At 41.3% G+C, this 26,625-nt stretch overlaps 1 protein-coding gene across 9 annotated transcripts in view; it reads right to left on the bottom strand.

Moving 5' to 3' along the window:
- LOC142572753 (DNA (cytosine-5)-methyltransferase PliMCI-like) overlaps nucleotides 1-26,625 on the bottom strand; it is a 181,572-nt gene that overhangs the window by 130,522 nt on the left and 24,425 nt on the right. For 7 of the 9 annotated variants that reach the window (XM_075682077.1, XM_075682076.1, XM_075682083.1 and 4 more), the window contains exons 5-7: nucleotides 18,698-18,790; nucleotides 14,774-15,055; nucleotides 292-361 (exon numbers count right to left, since the gene is read on the bottom strand). In XM_075682077.1, coding sequence (XP_075538192.1) covers nucleotides 292-361; nucleotides 14,774-15,055; nucleotides 18,698-18,790 — 445 coding nt within the window. Of the gene's footprint in view, nucleotides 1-291; nucleotides 362-14,773; nucleotides 15,056-18,697; nucleotides 18,791-26,625 lie in introns of those variants that run through there. The other 2 variants (XM_075682082.1, XM_075682085.1) reach the window with 2 other exon arrangements.

Consider the following 26,625-nt stretch of genomic DNA (forward strand, 5'->3'; position numbering starts at 1 on the left):
AAAAGTTCCTTCGGCTCGTCAAAAATGCTACTATGGGCTTTGCATCAAGTTTACGTCAGATTATTTAGGCATCAAACTTAGCATATCAAAAATTAACATGTTAACCTCAGCAGAGAAAAGCAACACAAAACTAACAAAAAAGCCATAGTTGTCATGATGCTTGCTGTCGATTTCCAAATGCACATTCAGCTATTGTAAAGGGTAATGCAAGTCACTCAGCACATATACTGAAATATATATACAGAACATATACTGAAACAGAAAGCTTAACGAAATAGAAAGTGCACTTACTGAACGTCTTGAAAATGTTGCCACTGAGACTTTGTCCAAGTGCTGGCCACAGTACTTGCAGCGCGCCATGCTAGAGACAGAAAATGATGATCAAGGCAAGGGAATGTCATCCTAACATTCGGATAGTACTGCCATTACTGTGTAATAAGCAGCAAAAATTGATAACTGCATCACATATTACACTCACAAAAATAGGCCAAGGACATCTGATGTGCAAATGCAGGCCAAGAAGCAGTAGAAGATGAATTCTTCCTTGAAAGCCTCATAATGTACCAGAGTAATATGCAGTGGCCTAGTTGGTTCACAATAAGACTACAGCACAAACAGAACAAACACAAAGGCACAGAGGAAGCATTTATGGACACTGTAAAATGCAAATTCGCCCATTCAGCAATACTTGTGAACCAGTGCGAGGCATGCAAAATGTCACAAATAGGGCACGACTGTCTCTGTGCACCTTTGATAAACTTGTCAAGCAAAGAATATTACTCTTTAAGTGAAGTGTACGTGTGGCCCAGTGCCATGGCTTTGCTCTTAGAACAAAAACAGCACTGGTGCGGTTGCACCTCTGGCCTGATGGCTGCTATGTGGGATTTGTGCAAGGTATCTTGGTAGCGTAGAGGTTTTGAGAGGTCTTGCAGAGGTCTTGAAGAGGCCTTGAAGACGTTCTTCAGATGTTTTGAAGAGGTATTTTTTTTATTTTGGTTTCTGCCTCGGGTTTTGTTGCCTGTCATTTTCTACTTGTGTGCTCCAGTATAGGCATGCAGTTATGAAACCAAATTTAATCAAGTCAGTGATTTCTATGTCCAGTTTTTGTTGGTGCCCATTTTGTTCCAGCCTCGAAATCCTATTAGTTACATAGCCTGTACTACAAACATGTCCTGTCATGTTCCAAGCTGTTTTGTGGTGTACTGTTAGATGCACAGCTAAATCCAAAATTTTTTGTGCGACAGATTTTGTAGTGATTATTTTCCTGTGATGCTATTCATTTCTAATCACCCATCCCATTAAGTAGCCAATCCTGGCGATACTGGGGGTGTGTCTCATACAAGACAATGATGAAGGGCAAGAATAATGAAGAGAAAAATACAGGTTAAGACAACAGTGGTTGACCTCAAAGAAAAACAAGGTCCTCCAGAGTGCATCAGTGTACCATGTGGTTTGTTGTTCCATGTTTTTTATTCGGAAGTGTAGAGAAGGTCCCCCAGGAAACCTTGCCTGTCTTTCTTCGATGTCAACTGCTGCTGAGTAACCTTAAATACACTTACACCACCTTACCCTGCTTTAGTACCACCTTACTTTTATGCAAAGCCCTTTACTCAACCTTTACTTTCTTTTTACAGTGCACACCTTCAGGATTGGCCCCCATTTTTAAACTGCACTATCTTCAGGATCAGTGCACATTTTTCATAGAGTAGAGCCACACTTTTGGTTCTGGTTTTAGGCAAGTGCAGCTGCAAACAAGCACATCTGGGTTTCATTATGGCCCGTTTTTACTAATTATGCATTATAACTGCTCTGTGCATAGCTCTATGTTAACTTGGCGCATCCTTTTCATTTCAAGCTTCATTTTGATGCTTTTTTCGTTGTCCTATGTGCACTGGAAGTCTTCAAATCATCCCATTTACGAGGACATCCAGATCCCACGAAACCCAAATCAATCTGAACTCGCCAAAGAAGACGTTTTCTTCAAAATCAAAAGAACCTTACGAAAAATACAGCTCTTACATTACACTCTAATGCAGTATTCTTTGACTGGGCACAAACAGTCACATTTTCTCAGCTGACTGTAAGCGACGAGGAGGTGCAGCTTTTCCAGCTACAAAAGCAACGAGTATAAAAGAATGCACTAGCACATGGACAGCAAGAGGCTTGGCAGTAATCACAACGGCTCTGTATAACTAACCCTGCTCAGACCTGCTACAAAATTATCTTTGCCCTTGAGTCTTGTATGCCTAATAAGATTAATGATAAGATGCAATTGTTAGAGTACACTATTGCAAAAAACAAGCACCAACTTCAAACTAGTTTATGCTATACACGTCTGCAACAAGAATGGATTGCCAACTAGCCCAATGTGCCACCTTTCTAAGTTGTATTTCCTGTTTTTCAAGCTCATAAAAAAAAAAAATTGGCGTAGACACATAAGAATGCTTATGTGTGGGAATGCGAAAGCATTATAGTCCCTTTGGTGAAATGCACATTCCTTGTGCATGCAAGCTCTCACCTGCATTCTAACTGTGCCTCGGTAAGACCAAATCAAAACACACCAAGCATCTCAACGCGATCGCTTGCCCATGAGGGGTTTAACTCTAAGGAACGCTCAATGGCGTTTATTTGGACATTAATACTTCTTTATTTTAGACACTCATTTAAACACTTCCCATTGGCTGTGCCATCATGTGCCTAATGATGCATGCACTAGGCCACACTTCTCGACGCGATGTGTGGAATGACGCATGCGCTAGGCATGGCTTTGGTCAACCAGAACTGCAGAGCCACCATGGCGTTAGGGAAGCATGCTCGTCTCACACCCCAGTGGCCCGGGTTCAATTCCCACCCAGACTGAAACTTACCACATTTTCTTTTCAAAGCCGTTGATTTACTTTGTTTACAGGAACCTCCCTGAGAAATTTGATGTCCATCCGAGCATCTTTAACGTCTTTTTACTCTTTGTGCCGTCGTTCATTTTTGGTACTATCGCTCGGTGGCAATGCCAACAACGCCAGATTTTCACATTATAGGGCATATAATGCTTTTGCTAAAATAAGTTAGAGCTGTAAGTGAGTGCTTCTGTTTGTGTTTCCTTCTCCTGTTCTTCACTTCTCAGTATACACCCCTGTAACAGTATTGTATTTTCAGCTATTCTTCTATCTCCAAGCAGCACTATTTTTATGTCCCATGCTCTTTGAATGCTGACAGCATGCCAGTCGCTTCAGCAAGGCATCATGCTGCTTATTCTACTGACCTCTACAAACTTCAATCACTTTCATCATGTGAGAGTGACTAATGGATAATATGGTCCCTGTCTGTAAATAGGCTGGTTGATAGCATCTCAAATCTAAACATGAACTAGAGGCACTGTAATGGTCGACTTTGGATGTATTTTGAACACTTGAACATATTTTATGGGCACTAAATTTATCACTCTAGCATTCTTGTATTTTGCCCAGCTGTTACAGCCAGCATCAAACAAATTTTTACTCAGTAGCCAGACATAACCATTCTACTTAAAAAGTGCATACAGTCATGTGCAGTATTAGTGTCAGCGGCAAAGACATACGAAAAATTGGTTTCATAAATACTAGTAATCAGAATGGTATTTATTCCTTCAAATCCTTCCTTCAATGCGAAGTTCAAAGTACTTGCTTCAAGCAAAATATTTAGTAGCATTGGCGACCTATGCTTGCAAGGAGTAACTGTATACCTTGTCGAAAAAGAGCTAAGGCCAGCTACCCACTGCCAACTGCTGACTGACCGTTACTTTTTCGCAATAGGCCGTACCTGCACAAGTGTTCATATATTAAACTAGTATTTATGACAAAAACTTTAACTGGACATAAACCATAAATCTCCCACTGCAATCGCAGAACATAAAATAATGCTTTTCATTTTCACCTTTGCAAAATGAAGTAGTAAAACTGCCGATGTCCAAAATGTCACAGTTGCATCATTAGCTATGAGGAATGTGGCAGTGGAAGGTTCTGGACTAATCATTTTATCATTTTATTTCTTCACTGCACACCTAAACTTCACCATAAAATTGTTATTGCATTTTCCTACTATCACAACATCCTATGTGCCAGTATAAAAGAAACCGTCCAACTGTTGTTGCAGCAATCATTGCAGCAGCCGCGAGAGTTCAAACTTCATACGTCAATATTTTTCAAGTGGCTCTTGTGTGAATGTCAATGCGAAATTACACTTTTTGACCTGAATGCAAAAACAAGGACTGTAGACTGTTTTGAATGTATGTACTTTCATATCTGCACCCAATACACCATACATGCTTATTTCCATCACTTACTTGATAATGAAGGGTTGTTTTGTTTTATGCTGCACCAGCAGAACAGCCAAAGTACATTACAGAAAGCAAGAGGCACTGATTCGTATGACAGAAAATATTAAGGGCCAAAAGATGAGAAACAAAGGATGAATTGTAGGGCAGAAACGATTGCATCAACGAGGCCAACAGGGTCAAAATACATCTGAAGCAACCAACCAACTAGCAACTTCACCAGTGTCCAATTTCCCTGAAGTAATTCTAATAATAGTAATTTTGCATAACATGTTTCATCTCTGGTTTAGGGTCCAAGTCATGTTGGCGATACTGAGATCATAACACATACTTTCAAAGTTCTCCATGAAGAGAAAACAAGACCTGAAGATGGCAGGTAGTGTTCTGGTGCATAGAGAGCCTGGTCTCAACTGTGTACCTACAGTACATATCATACAGTTAGCCCTCAATGCAGTTAATCACAAGAAAAGCCAGAAAATATACTGAAACAGTTAAATGCTGCACTTCCAAAAATATGCATACAATTTAATAAGAACGCTGTATTGTGCAACATTGCATAGAAAAAATTTGCATACAGTGAACTCCCGTTAATTTGACCCTTGTTGGACTGCAAGATTTGGTCAAATTACCCAAAAGGGTCAAACACATGGCGGCAAAATGAACAAATTCAAATCTTTTTTATTGCTTGGAGTAGTCTTTAATGTCTTTCTGTTTCCTGCCCCTGAAGTGTGATTCCACCAGCATGAGGCAAAGAGTGCGGACATGTTTAAGCACTGCTTCAGTGTGACACTACACAAAAGCAGAAATGGAACCGTTCACAGGCATTAAAAATAAAAGTAAACGAATAAATTATGCATCCCACATATATTTTGGAATCTATGTGAAGCAAACCTTTCCTGAAGCAGTTAATGAAATGTTATAAATTTGCCATTTCATTCCTGCATCTTCGCCTTAAAGGAAGCTGCTGTGCACACACGTGCTCTTGCACACCTGTGCTATGCAATGCGATGACTCTTGTATCTACTTGTATTTCTTCGTTTATACGTATTTTAAATCTACACTCTGCTTCTTGGCCGACTCAGCGCTGTGGATATGTGCCTTATTAAGGAAACCATTATCATCATCAGCATTCAGCAATTGTATGAAAGAGCTACTGGTTGGCGTGGACATGATACATACCATCCACTTCTTGGCCAGTCCCTCATTGTGGGCATGCGCCATAGTGTAAAAATCATCAGGGTGTCTACCAAGTTTACATTTCCATTTTCCCCAAGTTTTCCAGGTTTTCCCCGAGTGCCTTTGCAAGTTTCTCTTAGCGACGCAGAACTATGTTTTATGTGAAGACTGGTAACCATGTCACCCAATGCTGTCACTCTCTAGCAAGCATGTGAAAAAATTATAAAAAACGAGTTAATCCAATTTGAATACTAAGGAGTAGTGTTTATATTATTCAAAGAGAGAATGGAAGAGAGGGGCTAGTAAAATGCGCAGCAAATAAAATGTCTTCGAAAAAGAATTGCAAATCAAGTCGCACATTCTCAAACACGAATAAAAAGAAGCATACAGAAGCAAGTAGTTTCGAATATGAGTTATTTCTATTAACTGATAGCAAGCTCAGTGGTATGAGGCCCAAACTTTGTTATAATTGAGGTTCTCTTGCAACAGCTCGTAAGTCAACCTCAACTGACCTGACATGCTCTCAGCCCACATACGACGCCTCAGTGTTGTTCTTCACTGCTATAAAGAGTTTATTTTGGTTTGTATGCGGGACACCTGCATCTCGGCCCGAAACATCGTTTTTTGAGCTCAAGCTCCTTCAAAGCGGCCGCAGCCCGCATCCTTTCCCGTTCATTCCTCAATGCATAGGTCCTTTCTGTTCTTGTCGTTCTTCCACCACTCTTTCGCCCCACGGACCATTTGAAGCATCTTCTTGGTCCCTAGGGACCGCAAGAAAGTCAGAAAAATCTGCCAGTTGGAAAAGTGAATGCATGTCTTTTACTGCCCTTAAGGGCTCAAACCGCCACAGGCACATTCGAAAAAGCTCTGTAGGCCTTTCAGTACACTCATTAGGCATATTGGTGCTCATACTGTGACAGGTGATACCGGGTGCATGTGTGTATAATTAAGGAATACAGACTGTGTCCCCTGGCAATTGCCCCTTCCCATGCTTGTTATGCTTCACCGCAATACTTTTGCGTATTCCTCACCAAGTACCATTTCTGTACAGAGGCGAAACTAACTTTCGGGAACCGGCGTTATGCAACGCACAGTGCTTTGCAACGCACATGGCATGCAATGGTAAGAAGCTTAGTAGCAAACGTCTAAGCAGTTAGACCTAAAAGAGCGTAGGTTAGGGCGTGTTGGTATTCCATAACTGAGGTTTTTTAGCGCACGAAAAGGGACGAAAGACAGTGGCGAAACGAGGACACAGCGCTAACTTCCAACAATGGTTTTATTCCACAAAGCGGTAGACACACATATATATAGGGAACACCCACAACCGTACGCATGCGCATGCGCGATTCTATGGGGTACGCGGTGGTCGTACCCGCCGTGGTTGCTCAGTGGCTATGGTGTTGGGCTGCTGAGCACGAGGTGGCGGGATCGAATCCCGGCCACGGCGGCCGCATTTCGATGGGGGCGAAATGCGAAAACACCCGTGTGCTTAGATTTAGGTGCACGTTAAAGAACCCCAGGTGGTCAAAATTTCCGGAGTCCTCCACTACGGCGTGCCTCATAATCAGAAAGTGGTTTTGGCACGTAAAACCCCAAATATTATTATTATTACACGGTGGTCGTGCGAAACCGTCCGAATTATTGGGCATCCGGAAAGAATGTGACTCCCGACCAACCGAGCCAGGTGAAACCATAGGACAGTAGGCAATGAAAGCTTTGTGTTAATAAAACAGCTTCACACCTAGGAAAGCAGTAGCACCAAATGCTGAATTTCTTGTGCTTTCAAGGTTTTAGTAACCGCTGCATGCAGGAGAGGACACCAGTGGGAGCTGGTGGGGGGTCAAATTAACCAAAGTGGCATGCTTTGGAGTTCAAACTAAATGAGTTTTCACTCCAAAGCAAGGCATGGTTTTTCACCACAGCTTTCCAATGCATTTGAATTAAGCAAGAACTCGAAATAACCAATGTTGCATTAATGAGGGTTGACTGTAATTGCAAATTAGTGCCCGATAAACAAAGCAGTGCATAACTTTAGGAGCTAATATAGTGTCCAAATATATGGTACAGGCCATTTAACAAAGGCAGTAAGCAAACTGCTCATTTTAGTGCCTCTAACATGCACAGTGCCTTGTAGAAATGAAGCCACAATGATGAAACAAGAAACCACAGTTGCTACAGTTTTGAGCTCATAGGGCTACAGTGTGTGTCAAAGAAGCACACAACACTGGAGTGCGCTCAATTCCTCTTTATTTGAAAGTGCACAATATACAAAAGCAAGATATGCAGCACACAGGCCTGCAGAGAAACCTAGCAATGTGACCCACTTGGGAGCAGCTAAGCAAAACAGGGAGCCTTTTTGGCTGCACTAAATCTTAAGACTTTGATGGGCTAGCTTGGCCCTTCCCTCGTGATACTTTCTTTCATTTTTATTTATCTCCTTCTCTTTTCTAATTTGGTGCAACTAATAACTGCCCATATACACTAAAGGTACCCTATCACAAACACTCAATGTGCTTTTTCACATCTAGCAAGACATACAAAGATAGAGCATAATAACATGCTGCAACAATCTCTGCAGCAAGCTAATGAATGATAATACATTTACGATGCTGCCAGTTTAAAAAAAAAATGTGTTGTGTCATTTTTACATGTGCCATATAGACATAAATGCACACATTTGCACTTTACAACCTGACCACAAAATTGCTTTCAGCATAATAATGAATTAGGCACACTGACGACGCTGCACTGCCTGTACTCACTGCTCTACTTTATGTCACTGTACGCTGCAATAATTTCAAGCCCCACCGACTCCCATCAAACTCTCAGTGCATTCTCTTTCTTCTTGTTTGTCAGATGGCAGTGAGGAATTTCAGTGTACACACACAGGTGCGCAATGCGTTGCCTTAACTTTGCTCTTGTTTGCAATGCCAGAGAGAGTCTAGGGAAAACATTGAATAATAATGTTTGCAATCAAACTTGTGCATGCTTCTTTTTGTGTGTGTGTCAGGTTGTGGAGGTTTAAATTAAGCTCCACAACCTGACAAGTTGACGAAACAGATGTACAATGTTCGCAATGATGTTGCACCAACAAAGTAGATGTAGCCAGTCAGTCCTTTCAGTACGCCTCTCGCCTAATGCTAATGACATAGGAAAGTTGACCAATTGTTCACAGACCTTAGAGGATTGCACAGACTTATCAGGGAAGTGATAAAGAAAGTGATGTGCTTTCAACCATTATATTAAATACAATATGAAGTTCACTGATGCTTCTGTTTGGCGATGTAAGAAAGGAAGTTGGGTGATGCGCAAAAAGTGCCTTTCCGTACCTGCTTCTGTTTTTGATGGTGCTTGACAAGAAAAGCATCTGTACATTAGCAAGTGTGTGCAACAACTGAAAAAGCAATTCGCAGTGCATTACTTTGAATCTTATTAAAAGGCCTCAAAGCTATGCTTAGAAGAAGCACTGCACTGTACAGTACAAGAGAAATTTAGTATTTAGTATTTCATTTGCTATTTTAGTACTTTACTATTTTACTATGTTAGCATTTGTCAAATGCTCTAGTCTGCATAGTGGAAACTAAACTCATTCTGTGTCCATTTATTAACAAAAGAATTTACAGAAACAGCCATGTCTTTGCACAGCTCTACATGCACGAGACATGAAAGCCAAGAAGATGTTCTGGTGCCCTGTCAGAAACCATGAAACCTACAAGAGCCTCAGCAGATTATTTGTTTGTTAACAGTTCACAGCTGGTAAAGTTATGCCAATCCACACTATAAAACCACTACAAAGCTTCACCAGTTTGCCGATTCAGAATTCTCGGCATAGGAAATTGGACAGGTACGCCAGGTTTAATGTGAAGACTACACCAACTTTATTTATTAAAGAGAACAAAGTGAATCGCTGGTAAGCAAAATTTATTAGAGTCAAATCCTTGGAATGCTTTTGTTAACACACGCTACATTCAACCTGAATAAGCATACAAATGAACAATAGCGTAAACATGGTTTTTCACATGTCTTAAACCTGCATGGGTATGTTACAACAGTCTATACAGAAACATGTAGAGTTCATATCAAAATGGTCAGGAACCAAACAGCAGCTGGTAAACTGTGCACTGCGCAAGACAATAAAAGCCGGAAAACATGAGAGCACCCCTTTTCTTGTGCTCCCCCCAAAAAACCATAATGCACCTTAGGCAATACTCTTCTGCCACACCATGTGCTGTAAATGAGACAAACATTGTGCTAAACTTTGACTACGCAAATGCAAAGGCAGCTTGCGTGCAGAAGAAAATATTTTTGCATGGTTTACCTTATCTGGTAGGATTATTGTAGAGCCAATGAGTAATAGAAATTATGAAGCTGCTTCTAGGAGTTTGCATACTTAAAGGTCAACTGCAACAACATTTTGGAGTGCACAAAGAGCCTGGAATTAGATAATGCAGGGCAACCCCAGTGTAAAATTTAACATTTTTGAAGTACGAGTAGATGAGTAATGGAGAGTTAGCACAGGTGATTTTGACACTTAAAGTGCGGAAAAAAAGAATTCCACTATTGCCACTCACGGGAAACGGCACATGACCAAGAACATGGAGAACCCTCAATGTGACCTCCAAGGTCAGGCAGTGCTTGCGGTGCATTGAAAATTTCAGATGCGACGCTCTGGGATTTGCATCACAACATCCGCTAACCACAGGGCGCTAGTGTAGTCTGTTTAAGCAATATTTAAAGGCTGCTAATAAAGAAATGAGAAAATAGCCAGCACTATAGCTTTGCTGAGGTTGTTTCAAACGTATACAGTACTATTAATTCGGATCAATATTGACAAAGTAAAATTTGGTTGCAGTTGGCCTTTAACAGTGAAGGTGCACAGTTTGAATGACAAGTCACTAGGCTGTGCTGCTATGGCACTCATGCAATACTGATCACATTTCTGCCGACACCTGCCTTCAGCCTACATAAGTGCATTGACGTCAAGGACAAGCGAGTGGACACACACAAGTGCTAATTTTAACAAAGGCGTTATTTAAAACAGGTGCACGTATTTACAGGCATGCAAATCATACTCATGCACAAGTAAAAAAGCCATGTACATGCTAAATCACATTAAAAAAAGCCCAAAACAGCAAGCTTATGTGACAAGTGTGTGCGAGTGCCTTCACTTGCTTTGTGAAAAGCAGTATTTCTACAATGTGATTTAGTGCGCACATGACATTCTTGCATGCACATGAGCTTGATTTGCATGCCTACAAGTATGTTCATCTGGTCCCATAAAGCCTTAGCTGAACTTAGCATTTGTGCGTGCCCACTCACTTGTCCTTGTCAATGCACTTCAGGAATCTTAAGTTAAATATCTACTGTTATAAATTAAACACATAACATAAAGAGTGGTCAAAATGACATTCTGCACACAAAGTTAAAAATAAGCACTGACCAGCCTTCCCCTGAGACAAATGACATTAACCTTATTAGTGGCAGCTTCAGCCACCTTCTCATGTGCCCATACTTTCTGCTCCAGGCACACACGGTCACATTTGTTTCGTTCACACCAGAACAAGCATTTGCTGTGATTTGCATACCTGTAAGCTGCAGACATAAGAAAAAATTTAACTGATCGGAACGGTGGAGGAGCCAAGCCAAACCAGACAAAACATAGAAGCAAAAGAAAAAGGATGTTAAACAGCTGAGCTCATGACTAAAATTTTGGGAACAATGTTTTCCTTTTGCTTATACATTTTGTATGCTATGCATCATTACCATATAGCTCAATTGTGGATCCTGTCAAATTACTCTGAAATGAACCAAGGCCAATGACCTCCCAAGAATCACATGCAGCTGTCTTAAAAGCTATAAAAGTACCACTGCCAAACAGAAAACTGCATTCACATTTTTTTTTTTCAGGCAGCAATGCTTCAGCATATGTCATTGGCAGTTGGCTATTTGTGGCTTGGATAACTAATGACTGTCTTTTCCATATGTCTATTTGAATTATCAGGCAGCCACAGTAAGGGTCTTCTTTCCCCAGGCTTGTTGTGACTTATCTTCGTGTGACAGGGTTAACATTGGCATGTGACAATATTACTCTCAATGCTAGATATAAATTATAATCACTGTTCAAATTTTATGAGGTTTATGTCGTTTACATATGAAGAATCTAACAAGAGCAGCAATAAATTACAGCAATAAGGCAGTGCAACAAATTAGGGCAAACCCGAAGGACGACCTATCAAAAAAGCTGTTATAAAAAAAAAACTCTTTGTTGCTACCTTTCTAGAAAATTGAAGAAACAAGACAATGTGAACACTTCCCACCATATGTCACCTGTCTGATAATTCTTGGGAAAAATGAAGTCCAAGACGAGGAACATTATGTCTGAAGATAGGCTTCAACTAGAACATCTCCACAAAGTCACAGGGGCACCGAGACGGATACAAGTTCTTGAAAGCAAAGCACTGTTGAAGCACATGGCCGTCTAATGCGTGGCACACCCAATGGCTTCTGTAGCAGCAGAAAGCACATCAATGCATAAGCTTACATACAATCCTAAGCTTTTTCTAATTATAAAAGTGAGCAACCATCACAGAAGTAATTACAAACTTACATAGTCACTCGATACAGTTGACTCCCGTTAATTTGACCTTGATTAATTAGACTTTTCATTTAATTCAAACGCAGTGCAAGGGCCAAGCAAGAAACCATACATTGCTATGGGAATGCAAAAGCACACCTCTTCGACACTGACCACCATCAGCACCCCCTCATGCATTGAGTGATTACTAAAAGCTTGAAAACACAAGGAATTCAGCAGACGGTGTTACTGCTTCTCCAGGAATGAAACTGTTTTATATTTATCTTTTCATGGCCATTGCTCCTTCCACCCATAAAGCCATTTGTTCCGGCTTGTTTTGTGTTGTGTCACTCTCCCATATTCAGGAGTCTGCTTGACCGTTCAGCATGACACCGCGTGGCAATTAGCGTTTTCTATCAAGGTCATGAAAGATTCTTCAGGATATTTTGAAAGATGTTCTCAGCAGGACACCGATCGGCAAGAAATACGGCTTGAAGAACATGTTTGCAGGGGTAGTACCGAATGAATGTATTTTTTCATTTTGCCGCCGTTTGTTCATTTGAACTTTGAAAGTTCGACCAAATCTTGCGATTTTGCAAGGGTCGGATTAATGGGAGTTGACTGTACCCCCCTCAGATACCTGTAAAAGCAAACCAAGTGGACTGGGAATTCAGCAGTCCTCTCATAGTTTACTTAAATTATGTATGCAGTTTTATTCAAACAACTGTGCTTGAATCTCTTGGAAAAAGAAAGACAGCTATTCAGCAATACCTTTATGCAGTTCAAGGGCCCCTAAACCACCTCCAATAATACAAAAAACTATCACATGCATATCTCTCCATCCTTTCCTAGTCTTTTTTCTTCACACATTGTGATGTCACGCATGCAACATTACCAGGGTAAAAGCAGTCGATTGGTCTATCTACGAGGGACATCAATTCTATCAGGTGAAACTGCTAGCACCTTTTTTGCCATGCAGTTTGTGAGGGCGCTCGACTCTTGCGCCTCTTTGTTGTTTTCCCCACATGGCTCTTGCATCTCCTGTAATCTGGCTTCCCTGCGTAGCAAAGCGCTGCCGGCAGTCGGTGTAGTTACAGAACAGTACGAGAGATGGTGCAAGTTTTGAGCTGCTAATGCCAGCTAATAGCAGGGCTACTCGGGCGCAAAAGTGCGCAGGCATTTCATGCGCACTCTGGCATACTTCACAGGACTGTCCTGCAAGAGGCTTAGGAGTGCGGCACCGGGATGAACGAACATAATCGTTCTAACACGTCACTGTTAGCATGACTGTACATTAGAAGGATTAGGCATTAGTGTCTGGCATGGGACAAACATATTTGCTTGATATCCTGTCACGGTGAGTCAGACTTCCTCAGTTCACCAGTGCCTATCAGCACGTTTTATTGATAGTAAATAGCTGGCAAAATTGATGTATAAAAGGAAAATGCCCTTTTTATTATTTTCACTACTGCGTTGCCGTTCCTTTGTCCTCAGAGCACGTTTCAGACCCTACAACCTGCACCCCGTCGTTTCACTTGCTTGGCATGCATAACCAACTGATCTCACCTGGCAAAGCACGTCTTAAAACAGTGTGTAACCAAAAAGCATGGAGTCCCGATAAGTGGAAGTTGCATGTTTTCAAACAAGAGTGCTAATATAATGTTCGGTACTGACGTAGTATCCATGTGTCTTCTAGAAAGGTAAATGGCAAGGAGAAGAGAGCACCCGTGGGGAGGTTAGCAAAGGTTGTAGAATGCGCACTTGCCTTCAAGCTGAGAATGGTTTAGGGGCTCTTTATAGAATCCCAACCTCTGACATAGTGGCATACCGAATCTTAGAAGTTTCTTTAAAAGTACGACAGAGCAGATGCCAGCAGTGACGTAGTCAGTCAAGTGTAGTTCATTTGCAAAGCTACATTAACGTTGTGCAATCAAACTATCAAATGAGCATGAAAAGGTCAGTTAACACTATGACAATAACATAAGCAGTGATAAGTGGTGCCATGTGCACTCAAACATTATGTACACACTGTGATCACAAATGGTGTCTTTGGTGCCAGCGAACAGTGAGCATATAGAAAAATATGCCACTATTGAGGGAATAAGAACATCAGTTTTAAGCAAATCATGTGGCTCAGACAAAAAGCTCTCGCACAGTTTTAATTTTTTTTTCTCGAGAACTACAAACGTCTTGTAACGAACATCTTATTATGAGACGGAACTACCAAGCAACCCTGTCACTGCACCAAATTATGACATGCCGGTAGATAAACTAATGAGTTCCTCGATCAACAATGTTAGACAGCATGTCCTTCAGATTTACCTGAGTAACCACTTTGAGTACATGTTTCATCATACTGTTAATCATAACACTGAGCGCACTTCACTATTGTGGGTGTACATTGGTCATTATGTGATACCTACGGCAAAAGGGCAGGTGAGTAACAAGAGATACTGTGCAACTGCACCTGCAATGACTGATGGGCGTCATTATCCAACAGTTACCACAATGGCAACAACATACATAACATGAATCTAGGGAGGCCCAACAAGTCTTCACCCTTGAATTTGCCCGTTCTGCTTAGTATATCCTCCAAACAGCAGTCCAAGGAACAGCCACCAAGTAAGTGGGCAGAAATGCACATTAGGACCTTGTTTCATGGGCACTAATTTGGAGAGACAAACTAACGCCAGAGGCGTAATGAAGACACTGACCAGTTGTCGTCCGAGGATTCTGTCTCCTGGTACCCGACAGTAGCCATCTTGCGGGGGCTTTGGCTGGTCTTCTTTCTGCGGCTTGGTTTTGAAAACTTGGGAAGATCAGACTCAGGTTCGGAGTCTTCAGAGCTTGGTTCCTCATTGCCAGGCGGTTGGCAATCAGCGGTCACAGTGTCTTGAGAGGGCATGTCACAATGTTTGTACACTGTCGCATTCTGGAGACGCTCCAGTTCAACGATCGGAATGCCTCTGCTCCGGACACCGAGGAGCACAGACAGGCTGAAAAACAAATATACAGCTTCATTATTCTATGGCTTTCACAAGATTTTGCTGAGCTAGTCATTGGAATGAAAGAAGCACAAACAAGCTAGAAATGGAGGGGAGACCGACTTGTTGGCTTCCTTATAAGACTCAGTTAAACACTAGGCATAATAGTGCTACAACACTCGTGCCTGTATTATTTCTTTCCTCAAGTATTTTCTTTTTAAATGACCAGTGCAGCTGCTCTACTATAAGTACTTTGAATGTTCTCTTCTTTCAATAACAACTTCCAAATTGAGCACTGCATAACTGAAGCTAATGAAAATTATGTTCATTTTTTAAACATCTAGCCATTTAGAAGAAAATGTGCAATGAAAGCGTGGATGGCCAAAGTTATTCCTAGCTGCTCAAGTTATGAGAAAGCTATATTTATTTTTTTATTTTTATTTAACATACTGTTAGTCCCACTGGGACTGTTACAGGAATGGATTTATCAGCAAGATACAGGAATACAGTATACAGTACAGTACAGTAATACGCCAGTTACACATCAAGCGGGCAACAATACAAACAGTATACAGTACAGTACAGTAATACGCCAGTTACACACCGAGTGGGCAACAACACAAAATCAATACAGTCTGAACATGAGCATCAGGTCTGGATTGTTGACAAGACTGACGAGGCTGCGAGCTCAGCGAACTTTTTCAAGGAATCCTGCGCAGTTATAGATTTATCTAGGCCGTTCCATTCTCTTATGGCTCGAGGGAAGAAGGAAAAGTAATATGTGTTGTTAGCACAAGAGTATTCATTAATCGTAAAGTCATGCTTGTGACGTGTTTCTTTAGAATGATTAAAACTAATGTAAGTAGCAGGATCCATGTTAAATGCGTTATGAATTAATTGATAAAGAAACTTGAGTCTATGGAGCATGACACGGCTTGATAAGGTGTCTAGGCTTGCATAGGAAAGCAGCTCTGTGGGAGAATCAGTGCGCCGGTATCTATGGTAGATAAAACGAACAGCTTTTCGTTGAACTGATTCAAGCATGTGTACATCTTTTTGCATATATGGAAACCAGACGACGTTTGCATATTCTAAGATTGGACGGATAAGAACTTTATATGCGAGTAACTTGGTATCTGAAGTCGCAAAGCGCAAGGTGCGCTTAAGGAAGTATAAACTGTTCATTGCTTTTTTGGTAATGTTTTGTACTTGGGTTTTAGAGCTGAGATTATCAGAAATAAGCACACCAAGGTATTTCTTTTCAGTTACTGTTCTGAGAACGCCGTTGCCAGTACCGTAAGGGAAATTAAGTTTTGTTTTCTTATTTGTGACAGACATCACTACAGTTTTTTCCATATTGATTGTCATTTGCCATGTATTGCACCACTTTATGACGTTGCCCAAAGCTGTGTTTAACCTTATTTGGTCTGCATGAGTGTTTATTTTTTGATATAGCACGCAGTCATCCACAAAGAGACGCACCTTCACATCAACGTGGTATGTTATGTCGTTTGTGTATAAAATGAACAAAAATGGTGCTAGCACAGAGCCCTGCTGCACGCCAGAAATGACCGGAACGATATCAGAAGCATGGTCATTGTATTGCACATATTGTCGGCGTTCCAATAAGTAGCTGGCTATCCACCTCGTAACGGGACCATCGCCAAGTATTTTGTTTAGTTTGAAATTCAGTTTAGCATGTGCCACGCGATCAAAAGCCTTTGAGTAATCAAGGAAAATTATATCAGTTTGACTTTGATGATTGATTCCCTCTGCGAGGTCATGAAAGATTTCTGCCAGTTGGGTAACAGTGGACAACCCTGCTCTGAAGCCATGCTGGTTTTGGTGAATGATGTTTTTAGTCTCAGTACGTTCTTTAAGAAATTTTAATAAGATGTGCTCAAGAATTTTACAACAGGTACATGTGAGGGATATAGGCCGGTAATTGGACGGGGACGTTACGTCGCCTGATTTGTGAATGGGCACAATTTTTGCTACCTTCCATTCAGCAGGCAGACAGCTGTCCTGAAGTGACTTAGAAAATATGAGGTAGAGATATTCACTGATTGGTTCGGCATAGCGCCTAAGAAAGCAGTTTGGAATTCCGTCAGGACCACAACTCTTTCTTTCATCAAGGTTCAACAACAGAAAAAGAATCCCAGGTACACCTATGACCGGAGCGCCAGAAAGTTGTGTAGACTCATTACTATAGCACGCTAATGTTCCGAAAACACCGTTATCGGCGGTGAATATCGACTGGAAGTAATTGTTAAATGAGTCAGCTTGCTGCTTTCCACGTGTAGGCGAACTAGCAGTAACATTCTTTCCGTTTAAATACCTCCAGAACTTGGCCGGCGAATTTTTAATGAAGTTGTTAAGTGTAGTGCCACAAAATCGTTTCCTAGCTTCGAGTACTTTATTCTTTAATTGTTTTGTTAGCGAAATTATGTTGACCTTTAGTTCTGTTTGGTCGTTGCCTATTTCGTTGCCTTAACCTATTAATTTTTCGTTTCATGTGGATTATTTCTCGAGTAATCCACGGATTGTGCTTGCATGTTGCCTTCTTTTTCAAAGGGATAAAATTTGTGGTGCAATGCATCACGTGCTCTTTAAATTGTACCCACAAGGCGTCAACAGTTATGATACTCTGAACATACAAATCATAAAAATCATTAAATTCATGAATAAGATACGTCATAACAGCCGCATCGTTCGCTCTGTTAAATGCGCGCACATATTTCATCGGACCGCGCTGGCGACCCAAGTTTGGCAAGAACAGCGTACACAGTACCGTTTCATGGTCAGAAATTCCATTCGACACTTCAACTTTACAATCATCTATTCTGAAGTAGTTACTAACAAACACCAAGTCTAGTATAAAATTGGATGATCCTTGCGCACGAGTAGGCTCCCTAACAATTTGTACAAGTTCTAAAGTGAATAGGATACGATACATGGCATTACTTGTTGCATCAGTTGAGCTTAAAGTATTCCAGTTAACTAGCGGACAATTAAAGTCGCCAGCTAATATGATCACAGAGCCATAGACATATTTATACATGTAATCAAACAGAAGATCCAAATACACAGTTTCAGCATTTGGTGGCCTGTAGACAGTGCCCACATTAACAGATTTACATTTCAAGTGAAATTTGCACCAAACGGCTTCTACACCAGGAATGTCAGGCATTTGCGTAAAGGATAGATCACGTTTAATGATAATGATAATGATATACATCAATTATTATGAACACCTTAAGCAAATAAAGGAAATGGCAGTTGAGAGTGTACAGTACAGTGATCCTGCATGTCACAGCCCTAAAGAAATGCAATGCCAATAACAGTCCACCAATGTTCTGTGCTAAAAATTAAAACTGATGCAAAAATATCCCCAGCTGGAGTCAGTAAGCGTGGCTGGTTTTGTTGCTTTTAGAGCAGCTGAAGCTGCAACATAAGTGAATGTAGGAGACCATACGGTTTCTGACCAGATTGCAGACTGACAAACAAGGTAATAGCATTAGAAGTGAACCAGCACTCTGTCCTATCCCCTTCTTTTCCGCTAAGAAATTTTTCCAGCAAGAAACTGTAGCAGTAAAAGCAACAGCGCCACTTAGCCCAACTCCCTTCTTTAGTTAAACTGAGTTTTCTTCTTACTTGGCACTTTTAACCGACGAGATTGCCGACTGGACTGATGACTGAGCTTGGGCTTCCCATAAAGACTTGCACGAGTAGTACTGGCTAGTGCCGCTGAAGGAAGAGAAAAGTTACAGTAACTAAGTACACACAATTCCTAAAAAATAAAAAAGGGCTTTAAGAGACTTCACATAGAAATGTACCAGTTTATGGTGTCAGAAGATGATACATTAATGAAATGTGAAGAAATATAAGCTTTGCAACTATGACATGTACACTGTGTCCAGAAAGTCTATGCCTGCTTTACGCTTTTTGTAGCTTCAAATATTATGTATATGTTAGTGTAAAACATCCCTATGGATAGAAGCATCCAAGACCTGTGCTATGCTGATGACGGAGGACAATTGACCCAAGGCAGCAATATTATTTCAGGCAGACAGAGGACACCTGAAATAGTGCAACAGTTTGCTGCATAAGAAGAGATGGGGGCTGGCTTCTGGGCAGAAATTGCTGATGTGTGGCACCATGCCTTTTTGAAAAAACAACTTGTTGTTGGACGATCTGGTTGAAGCTTGGGGAAGTCACTGTAGTGCAAATAAGATGGACACAAAGAACAGAATATGAGATAACATATGTGCTACCTGTCCACAGCACCTGCAATGTCCAGTACACTATTCTCTGTCCTATTTGCACTACTATGCCATGTCACTTCTTGTGAGGCTGGAATAACGAATAAGTTATGTCAAAATGGGCAGCAGACTATGAAATGAAGGCAATTTGACACGGATGTTGTGGGGACAATTTGCATACAAGTGCTCAAGCACCAAACACTGGGCTTTAGAATAAGTTTTCAATCACTTCAACTGCAACCTAGAAATATAGTAAGGTCCCAAGCGGCGTCCTCGAACATCCAAGGCAGGTGAGCTTGGCGCCTACATTTCAGTCTCTTAACTCTTTCTTTACCGTGCCCATTGGGCATCATTAGCCCACTATCAATGGTTTGAAACGTCTCTTTCGAGACCTTCCGTGCTGCTCACGGACACTCTGCACCAGCAGACGTGAAAGAGAACCACATTTTTTGTTTTCTAAGCAGTTAGCTTCTTCTCACCAGGTGGTAATTCTTAAACATGCTCCGAAGTTTCACAATCGTCTTAGTAGAAAGCAAAAATGGCCGCCTTGAGAAGTGGCACGCATGCTTCAAGAGATCGCAGATCTTGCGATTCTGCAGCGGTTGCAACCGATTTTATCGATGGATCGAGCAGCAGCGAGTCTGAGGATGCTGCCTTTTCGTCAAACTTTTGACTCTGAGAGCGACGACGGCGTAAACCAGCCCGGAACATCGGTGACCGCGGCCCGGCACAGCTAACTATAGTGATTGCAGTTAAATTTTTGTAGTGGAACCCCTGTGCAATGAAAAATTTATTTTTTCGGAGATAGTGTGTACTAGACGGCAATACATTTTTTTACATTTCATAATTCTTGTTACATTTTTTCTTAGTACATGCAAGCGTGTCTTTACAAGCTTCATTAAATTTTATTCCACAATCTTGATTCTGGAAATTTATATTCTTTTTTACAACTTAAATTAAGGTAATAAAACATTTATGCATGAAAAATGCACTCATTCTGCTTTTTGTTTAAGTGTGCGGGCAAATCAGAAAGTCTTTGCCCCTATTTTATTTTTTTGACACATTACGGCTGTATATGCAAAGTCAACATATCCATTTTCAGCAGTGGACTGTTCTTGGACCAGCCTGGTCTTATCTGCCGGTAGCTCTGTGGCCCTGTTATCAGTTGTTGAAGATGGTGGTTGTGGTTCACACATCCATGGTGGACAAGCAACAAAGTGTGATTTGTTTTATATGGAGCAAGGGACGGATGCCCATCGAAATCTACAGGGAAATGCAGCCCATGTATGGGGAAAGGTGTCTCGCTTTGAGAAGTGTGAGGTGGTCATGTTGAGAGTTCGCAAAAGGCTGTGAAGACTTGCATGACAATGACCATTTGGGGAGGCCATGTACATTGCTCAATTCTACCACAGGGGCATCTGAAATTTAGTGCTGCAATAATACAAACGTCTGAACCAGTGTGGGTACTACATAGAAAAAATAGTGCTAGGTACATAGAATAGTACATATAACTGTAATTACCTGTATGTGCCTTATTTTGGCTAATAAAAAGACTTCTATTTCACTCTCGTATTACATAAAATAGTAAGTGCATTAGTTCTTTCAGAAAAAGAAATCTGGCGTAACCTACAAACAAGACCCCTTTTCCCCACAACAGGGAAAGAGTTAAGACCAGGGACGGCTAGTGTACTTAGCATAGTTAGAAGTGGCATTGAGGCCTAATGCAGAATCTCCCGAAAAGGGCTTTGCAAGGAAAGGCTTCACCAAGCCGGAAAAGCAGGGTGAACAGCACTTGGGACGTCAGGAGACATATTGGTAGAGACTTCATCTTGGACATGACTTTCTTGCTTGAGGCTGCCTATGAAACACCTAAAGACAAACGAAGACTTTTCCTATGTATAAGATTGAGACATTCACACCGGGTCTCTGATGGGCACCTCAGTGGCTATTGGTAAATTATCTAGCTGATAATTACAGCTGTGTGTAGTTTGAGGATCATGTCTCCAATGCATAGCCCACAGTTTCACGCCATAAAAGGCTGCTGTCCAGGAAGACACCCAGGAAGCAAACACTGTAAGCATAATAGTTTGGACAACATCCCAAATTCAGTTGCAGCCGTGTAACCTTCTGCCCAGAAAAAAGCCCAAAAGACGACTTCTCTGCTGTATTTCATAGACCAAGTGCAGACACAGATATAGATTGGAGAAACTGTTTCTGGGGGCAAAACACGCCAGGTTGTTGACCATTGTTAAGCTTTATGGAATTTTAAAAAAATTGCCTGTTGCAGATACCATAATTCTAGTCCTTGAGCTGGTTTGTTCAGAGAGTTACTTGCACAAAAAATTGAAACACTTATTCAACTAATTAAGAAAAGTTAACTAGTGAACTTCCTCATTAATTACTTCATGTTACCCATTGCAATTTACAAATTGTAGCCAGTGAGATTGTCAGGTGTATAAATTTGCAACGAATTTCCAGAATGACACCAGTATGGAGATATGGGCCTTCAAACTTGCCGTAAGAATGCACTGTTGGTCCACGTGTATTTAACAAAATGCTCTTTTATGCCCTGACGCACAAAAGTAACTAGAATGCCCATGTATCTCATCTCACACTTCGGAAAATAATGTCTCGAGCTGGTGTAATCCTGGAAATTCATTTCAAGTGGATGTGTCTTGCAAACTCCCAGCCAACAATTCATAAAGCAAGATGTTCAATACTCAATGAGCAATTTTTGCTAATTAGTCAAATATATGTTTCAATTTCACATGTTAGTAATGTCTGCCTCTTCGAGCAATCCAAATAACGACAAGAATTATGCTATCTGCCAAAGGCGATTTTTAAAATTTCCATAAAACTTAGAAATGATCACCCTGTATACTGAAGCTCTGCCCGCTTAGTTACGCTATATTAGCTTATCAGTCACCAAGTAGCTTATCGGTCACTGGGTTAAAACAAAAACAGTTACAAGTAACTAGAATGTGCAGAAAGTGCCTTGCTCCTCTGTGCTTCAATGAAAACTGCAGTCGGACAAGGATATTTCATCATGCTTCACAGGCTCTGAACAAGATTTGCAGTGAAATGACATTTTTGATTCCCACACTGACCACCACATAGTAGGGGAAGATTTCTTCACACTATCATGGAAATGTTTTCGTTTTTATCATCATGAATCCACGCACAGTCCGCTGCAATTACCGTGTTTACTCAGATCTAACGTGCCTTCGATTGTAAGGCCCACCCATTTTCTGCAACCAAAGAAAGGAAAAAAAAATGCTCTCGATTGTAATGCGCACCCGTTTAACATGACCTAAGAAAAGAAAAGTCCTTTACAGTACCGCACACCTCATTCTTTCATATAGAAATACAACTTTCTTTAATTTAAAAATAAAACAAAGATTTTACTCCCAATGCACTAAACTGGCGATAAATAAAAAAACTTGCAGTTTCGCCCGAAAGGTGCTCTATGAAAAGTAAGGATAGTAGTTTTGTTGGCCGTATAAATTTCTAAACATTCGCTTACTAGCTAAATTAACAAGAATGGTGTCATGCGCACACAAGCAAACATAACATGTCTCACTCAATGACCGCGGAAACTCTTTATCAAAATGCTAAAGCAAGGAAGTGCGGCAGCAGGAGTGAGGGAATTGACTTTTGTGCGGCCTCCCGCTTCGATGTGAACTAAGTGATGAGAACACAGCGTGGTGCGCCTAGATGCATAGACTCTCGTCTTTGTCGCAGACTGCTTTCAAGATAGGAGCAGCGCAGCCGCACCGCACGTAGCAGCTGCCGGCGTAGAATGTCTCTCCTGTTTGCGCCAGTGTCGCACGCAAGTTTCGGGAACTCCGAATGCCCGTGATGTGGCCTGATTTCCATCCATCTCCGCACACGTGATCGGTTTCCTTTTAATTGCGGCATCATGATGAACTCTCCATGTCTTTGCAGTCGGCACTTCCGCGCTGATAGAGGAAATGCAGGAAACGGGAGGACGGAGGGTGCACTAACCTAAGCCAAAGGAAGCACTGCAAAAGCACACGTGCTGCAGCACATGGAGGAAGCTATGGCAGCTAGGCTCAAAGTGCATAAAAGGTGGCCATTTTAAAATGCCAATGGCGCTATGGTAATGTAGATTTAGGGTCGTACTCGATTCTAACGCGCACACAATTTTTGGACCCGTTTTATGTGAGCAAAGTGAGCAAAGGACACTCAAAAGTTCCTAGCTCACTCGCATTTGTTATTGCTCATAATGCCTTTATATCAATGTCAAAAATTTTTTTTCAAGCTGAAAAACTAACCTTTAAGTATACTCTTATTTATGATCGATAACCATTTATTTGCTAAAGGCTACACAGCTTTCTTAATCTAGCTACGTAGCTTTTCTTACTAAGCTAGATCCACAATGATCAAGTACGCTGTAAAGCAATGTATATTTGGACATCAAGAGCTCCCCAAAATCATATGTACGGTCCAGCATTTTCGGTTTGAAGAGAAAAAAAAAGAAAAAAAAAACTAGAACACCAATGCCAAATATTTTTTCTGAAGTTAAATTTAACAGAAAATAGTCAGTGAAAGCGAATATACCAGAGAGCTAAGACATCAATCGACACACAGCTGCAAGCATATACATGCGCTTCAATGAAAGGAGCCTAGCAAGGTCATAATCACGCTGGAGCTTGCAGCTTGAGCAATCATTCCTTTTTTTTTTTTCTTATTTGGGTACATTTTGCCTAATACTGCAAGTGAAATTCATGGGAAGTGAAAATCGGGAGGGAGTGAAAGTACACGAGAAGTCGGAGGAGCCCTGGCCCAGGTCCTTGCCATCTTGACACTGCAGCCACTCTAGCGGATGAACAGGGCGAGTTCACTAACGGTAATGCCGAGTTGTATGTATCTCATCATTGTTTTCTGCACTATTAATTGGAACTTGGTATATCCGCACGAAATTACACATAAAAGTGCACATTTTTTCTCAAACATCAAAGGCATTCTCTTAATGCTTGACATTGCTTGAAAGAAGCCTATTCTTTATCAAAGCTTTTACAAAGGTTCCTCATGATAAGTTAACACTGAAGCTTAGAAAAATTAGAATTTCTGAACTATTACTATTTGGATTGCAACATAACTGGACCAATTTCAAACACTTTATGGTCACATTTTGTGTTCCATATAGAACGTTTTAAGCCCTTCAGTGCTTTTATTATATGTTAGTGATAATGTTAATATAATCAAAACATTTGTTCAAGTAAGGTTGTTTACCAACAAATGGTCCTTGTTCCAGCAGATAACTTGTTCTAGTGACCTGCATGACCCCAATAAATGTCTTAAGATTTTTCACTTTGGCAAACAATAGGCAATGATCATTAATGTGAAAAATAGTTTATGCCTCACTATTATCTCAGAAGAAGGGTGCACTTTCACATACTTAAAGAAATTGCACCTTGAATTTCTCATACAACTCATTAACAAAAAACTACCCCTCGACTCTTCATACTCGACACCTCGATCAGCATAATTTCGTATTTACGCAAAACTGACATTCAAATCGTACTCTTCTATGCCATGCAACACAAATGGTTGGACTCGCTTAGACTATGCATTATAGCATGTCAATGTGCTTTGGTTTCATTTCTTACAGGTTACTGATGACTTTCTGTTAATGTGCTTTTTATTGCGATAGCTATTATATGGCGACTCCAGGCGCATTTCTGGAATCGCTGTGATATTCCGTATAAAGTCTAAGGGCGATAATACTGTCACCGCGTGCCCTATGCTGCATGTGCAAGTGAAAGCACGCGAGGGGAGCCGAAGATTGCCGCTCAATCTTACCCACATGAAAGGGAGGAAAGCAGAGAGGAAGCATGCCATCTTCTGTCGCGCACAAGGTGCCCAATATTGCAGAGAATCGGGGGGGGGGGTGGGGGGGGAGTTTTCTACTGCCGCTGCAACTGTGTATGTGGCAGCTGCGTGTGGCCACGCAGCTGCATCTTGAGAGCAATCTGCGTTGAGGGCAGAGTCTAGGTGCGTCGACGGCATGTAGATTTGTGTGCGCTGTGTGTTCTCGGCGCTCACTTTGCATTGAAGTGATAGACAGCACAAAGATCGCTTTACTCAAAGCTGCTGCTGCGTTTCCTCATGCCAGCGTGTTGGCAGCAAATGTTCCTGGTCATCGAGTGTGGCGAGTTCATGTTTGCTGTGCATGCTGACACCATGCTCGTTAATTTAGTTAGCAAGCGAATGTTTTCAAATTGATATGGCCGATAAAAGTACTATCCTTACTTTGTATGACTGTCTGCTAATTATCACAACTGATGCCTCGCCTTTCAGGCGAAAGTCCAACTTCTTTTTTTTTTTTATTCTGATGACTTCCCCCCTCACACCTGGAGTCTGCAGTACGTAACAAATGAAAATTAAAAAATTAGTTCTGTACAGTTGCATTGTGATGTGGCATTGCGCACTTGCTATTGAATGCTTCTCGAGAACTATTCATCTGTGCATTGGATGCAACTACAGTGTTGAACAGCATGATGTACAGTCATGCAGTACATTTCAGCATCAACAATATTAGTGAACCAGATTTTCAATGTGGTGCACTAATTTCACCCAGAAAAATATAATTGCAGGAAAAAAAAAAGATTTTTCAGGTGGAAATGGAAATAAAGAAAAGTATGCATAGTTTTGGGAAAACAAGAAATAAGTGCGCTGAACCCTAGCCATGTGGTATCAGTTTCAATTTACTTTCCAGGATGTGGTTAATTTTTATGCATTTAATAAAAGTAAATAGGAAGTAGACAAAATGGTGCTCTGCATATACGGGGGTGCTGCTGACATGATGAGGAAAGTGCCTGTGAACAGCTACATAGAACTTGACTGGCGTAATTTTGGCACTCAACGTTAGTGCCTTATGCAGAGCTTTACACTGATATATTGCCAGCACAAATAGTGTCCTTTATCAAAGAGATACAGTCGAAATATCAGTTACCTGGTATAGCATGAGCACCAGGGAGCTAAATGTCATAGGCCCTTTCATGTCGATTTGTTAAGGGGCGTGAAAATTGTGCTATAACCACGGACTAAGATAGACAGGAGCGTCGACTCCGCCACCCCTCAATGCATTCGCTTGGGAAAAACCGTGTAACGCGGATGCCAGGCATCTAGTTCCCCTCACTGCTCTCCCTTTGCTCTGCTTCTTTCTCTCTCTCCAAGCTCGGCTGACTAATCCCTTGTATAGCACCGACTGCTGAGGCGTGTGGAAATCATTCAACAGCTTGCATCCCTATGTGCACACACTATAGTGGCAGAGACCAGCGGTGCAGAGTTGGC

Source organism: Dermacentor variabilis, chromosome 2, assembly GCF_050947875.1.
Source record: "Dermacentor variabilis isolate Ectoservices chromosome 2, ASM5094787v1, whole genome shotgun sequence".
In the NCBI taxonomy this organism is placed as follows: domain Eukaryota; kingdom Metazoa; phylum Arthropoda; class Arachnida; order Ixodida; family Ixodidae; genus Dermacentor; species Dermacentor variabilis.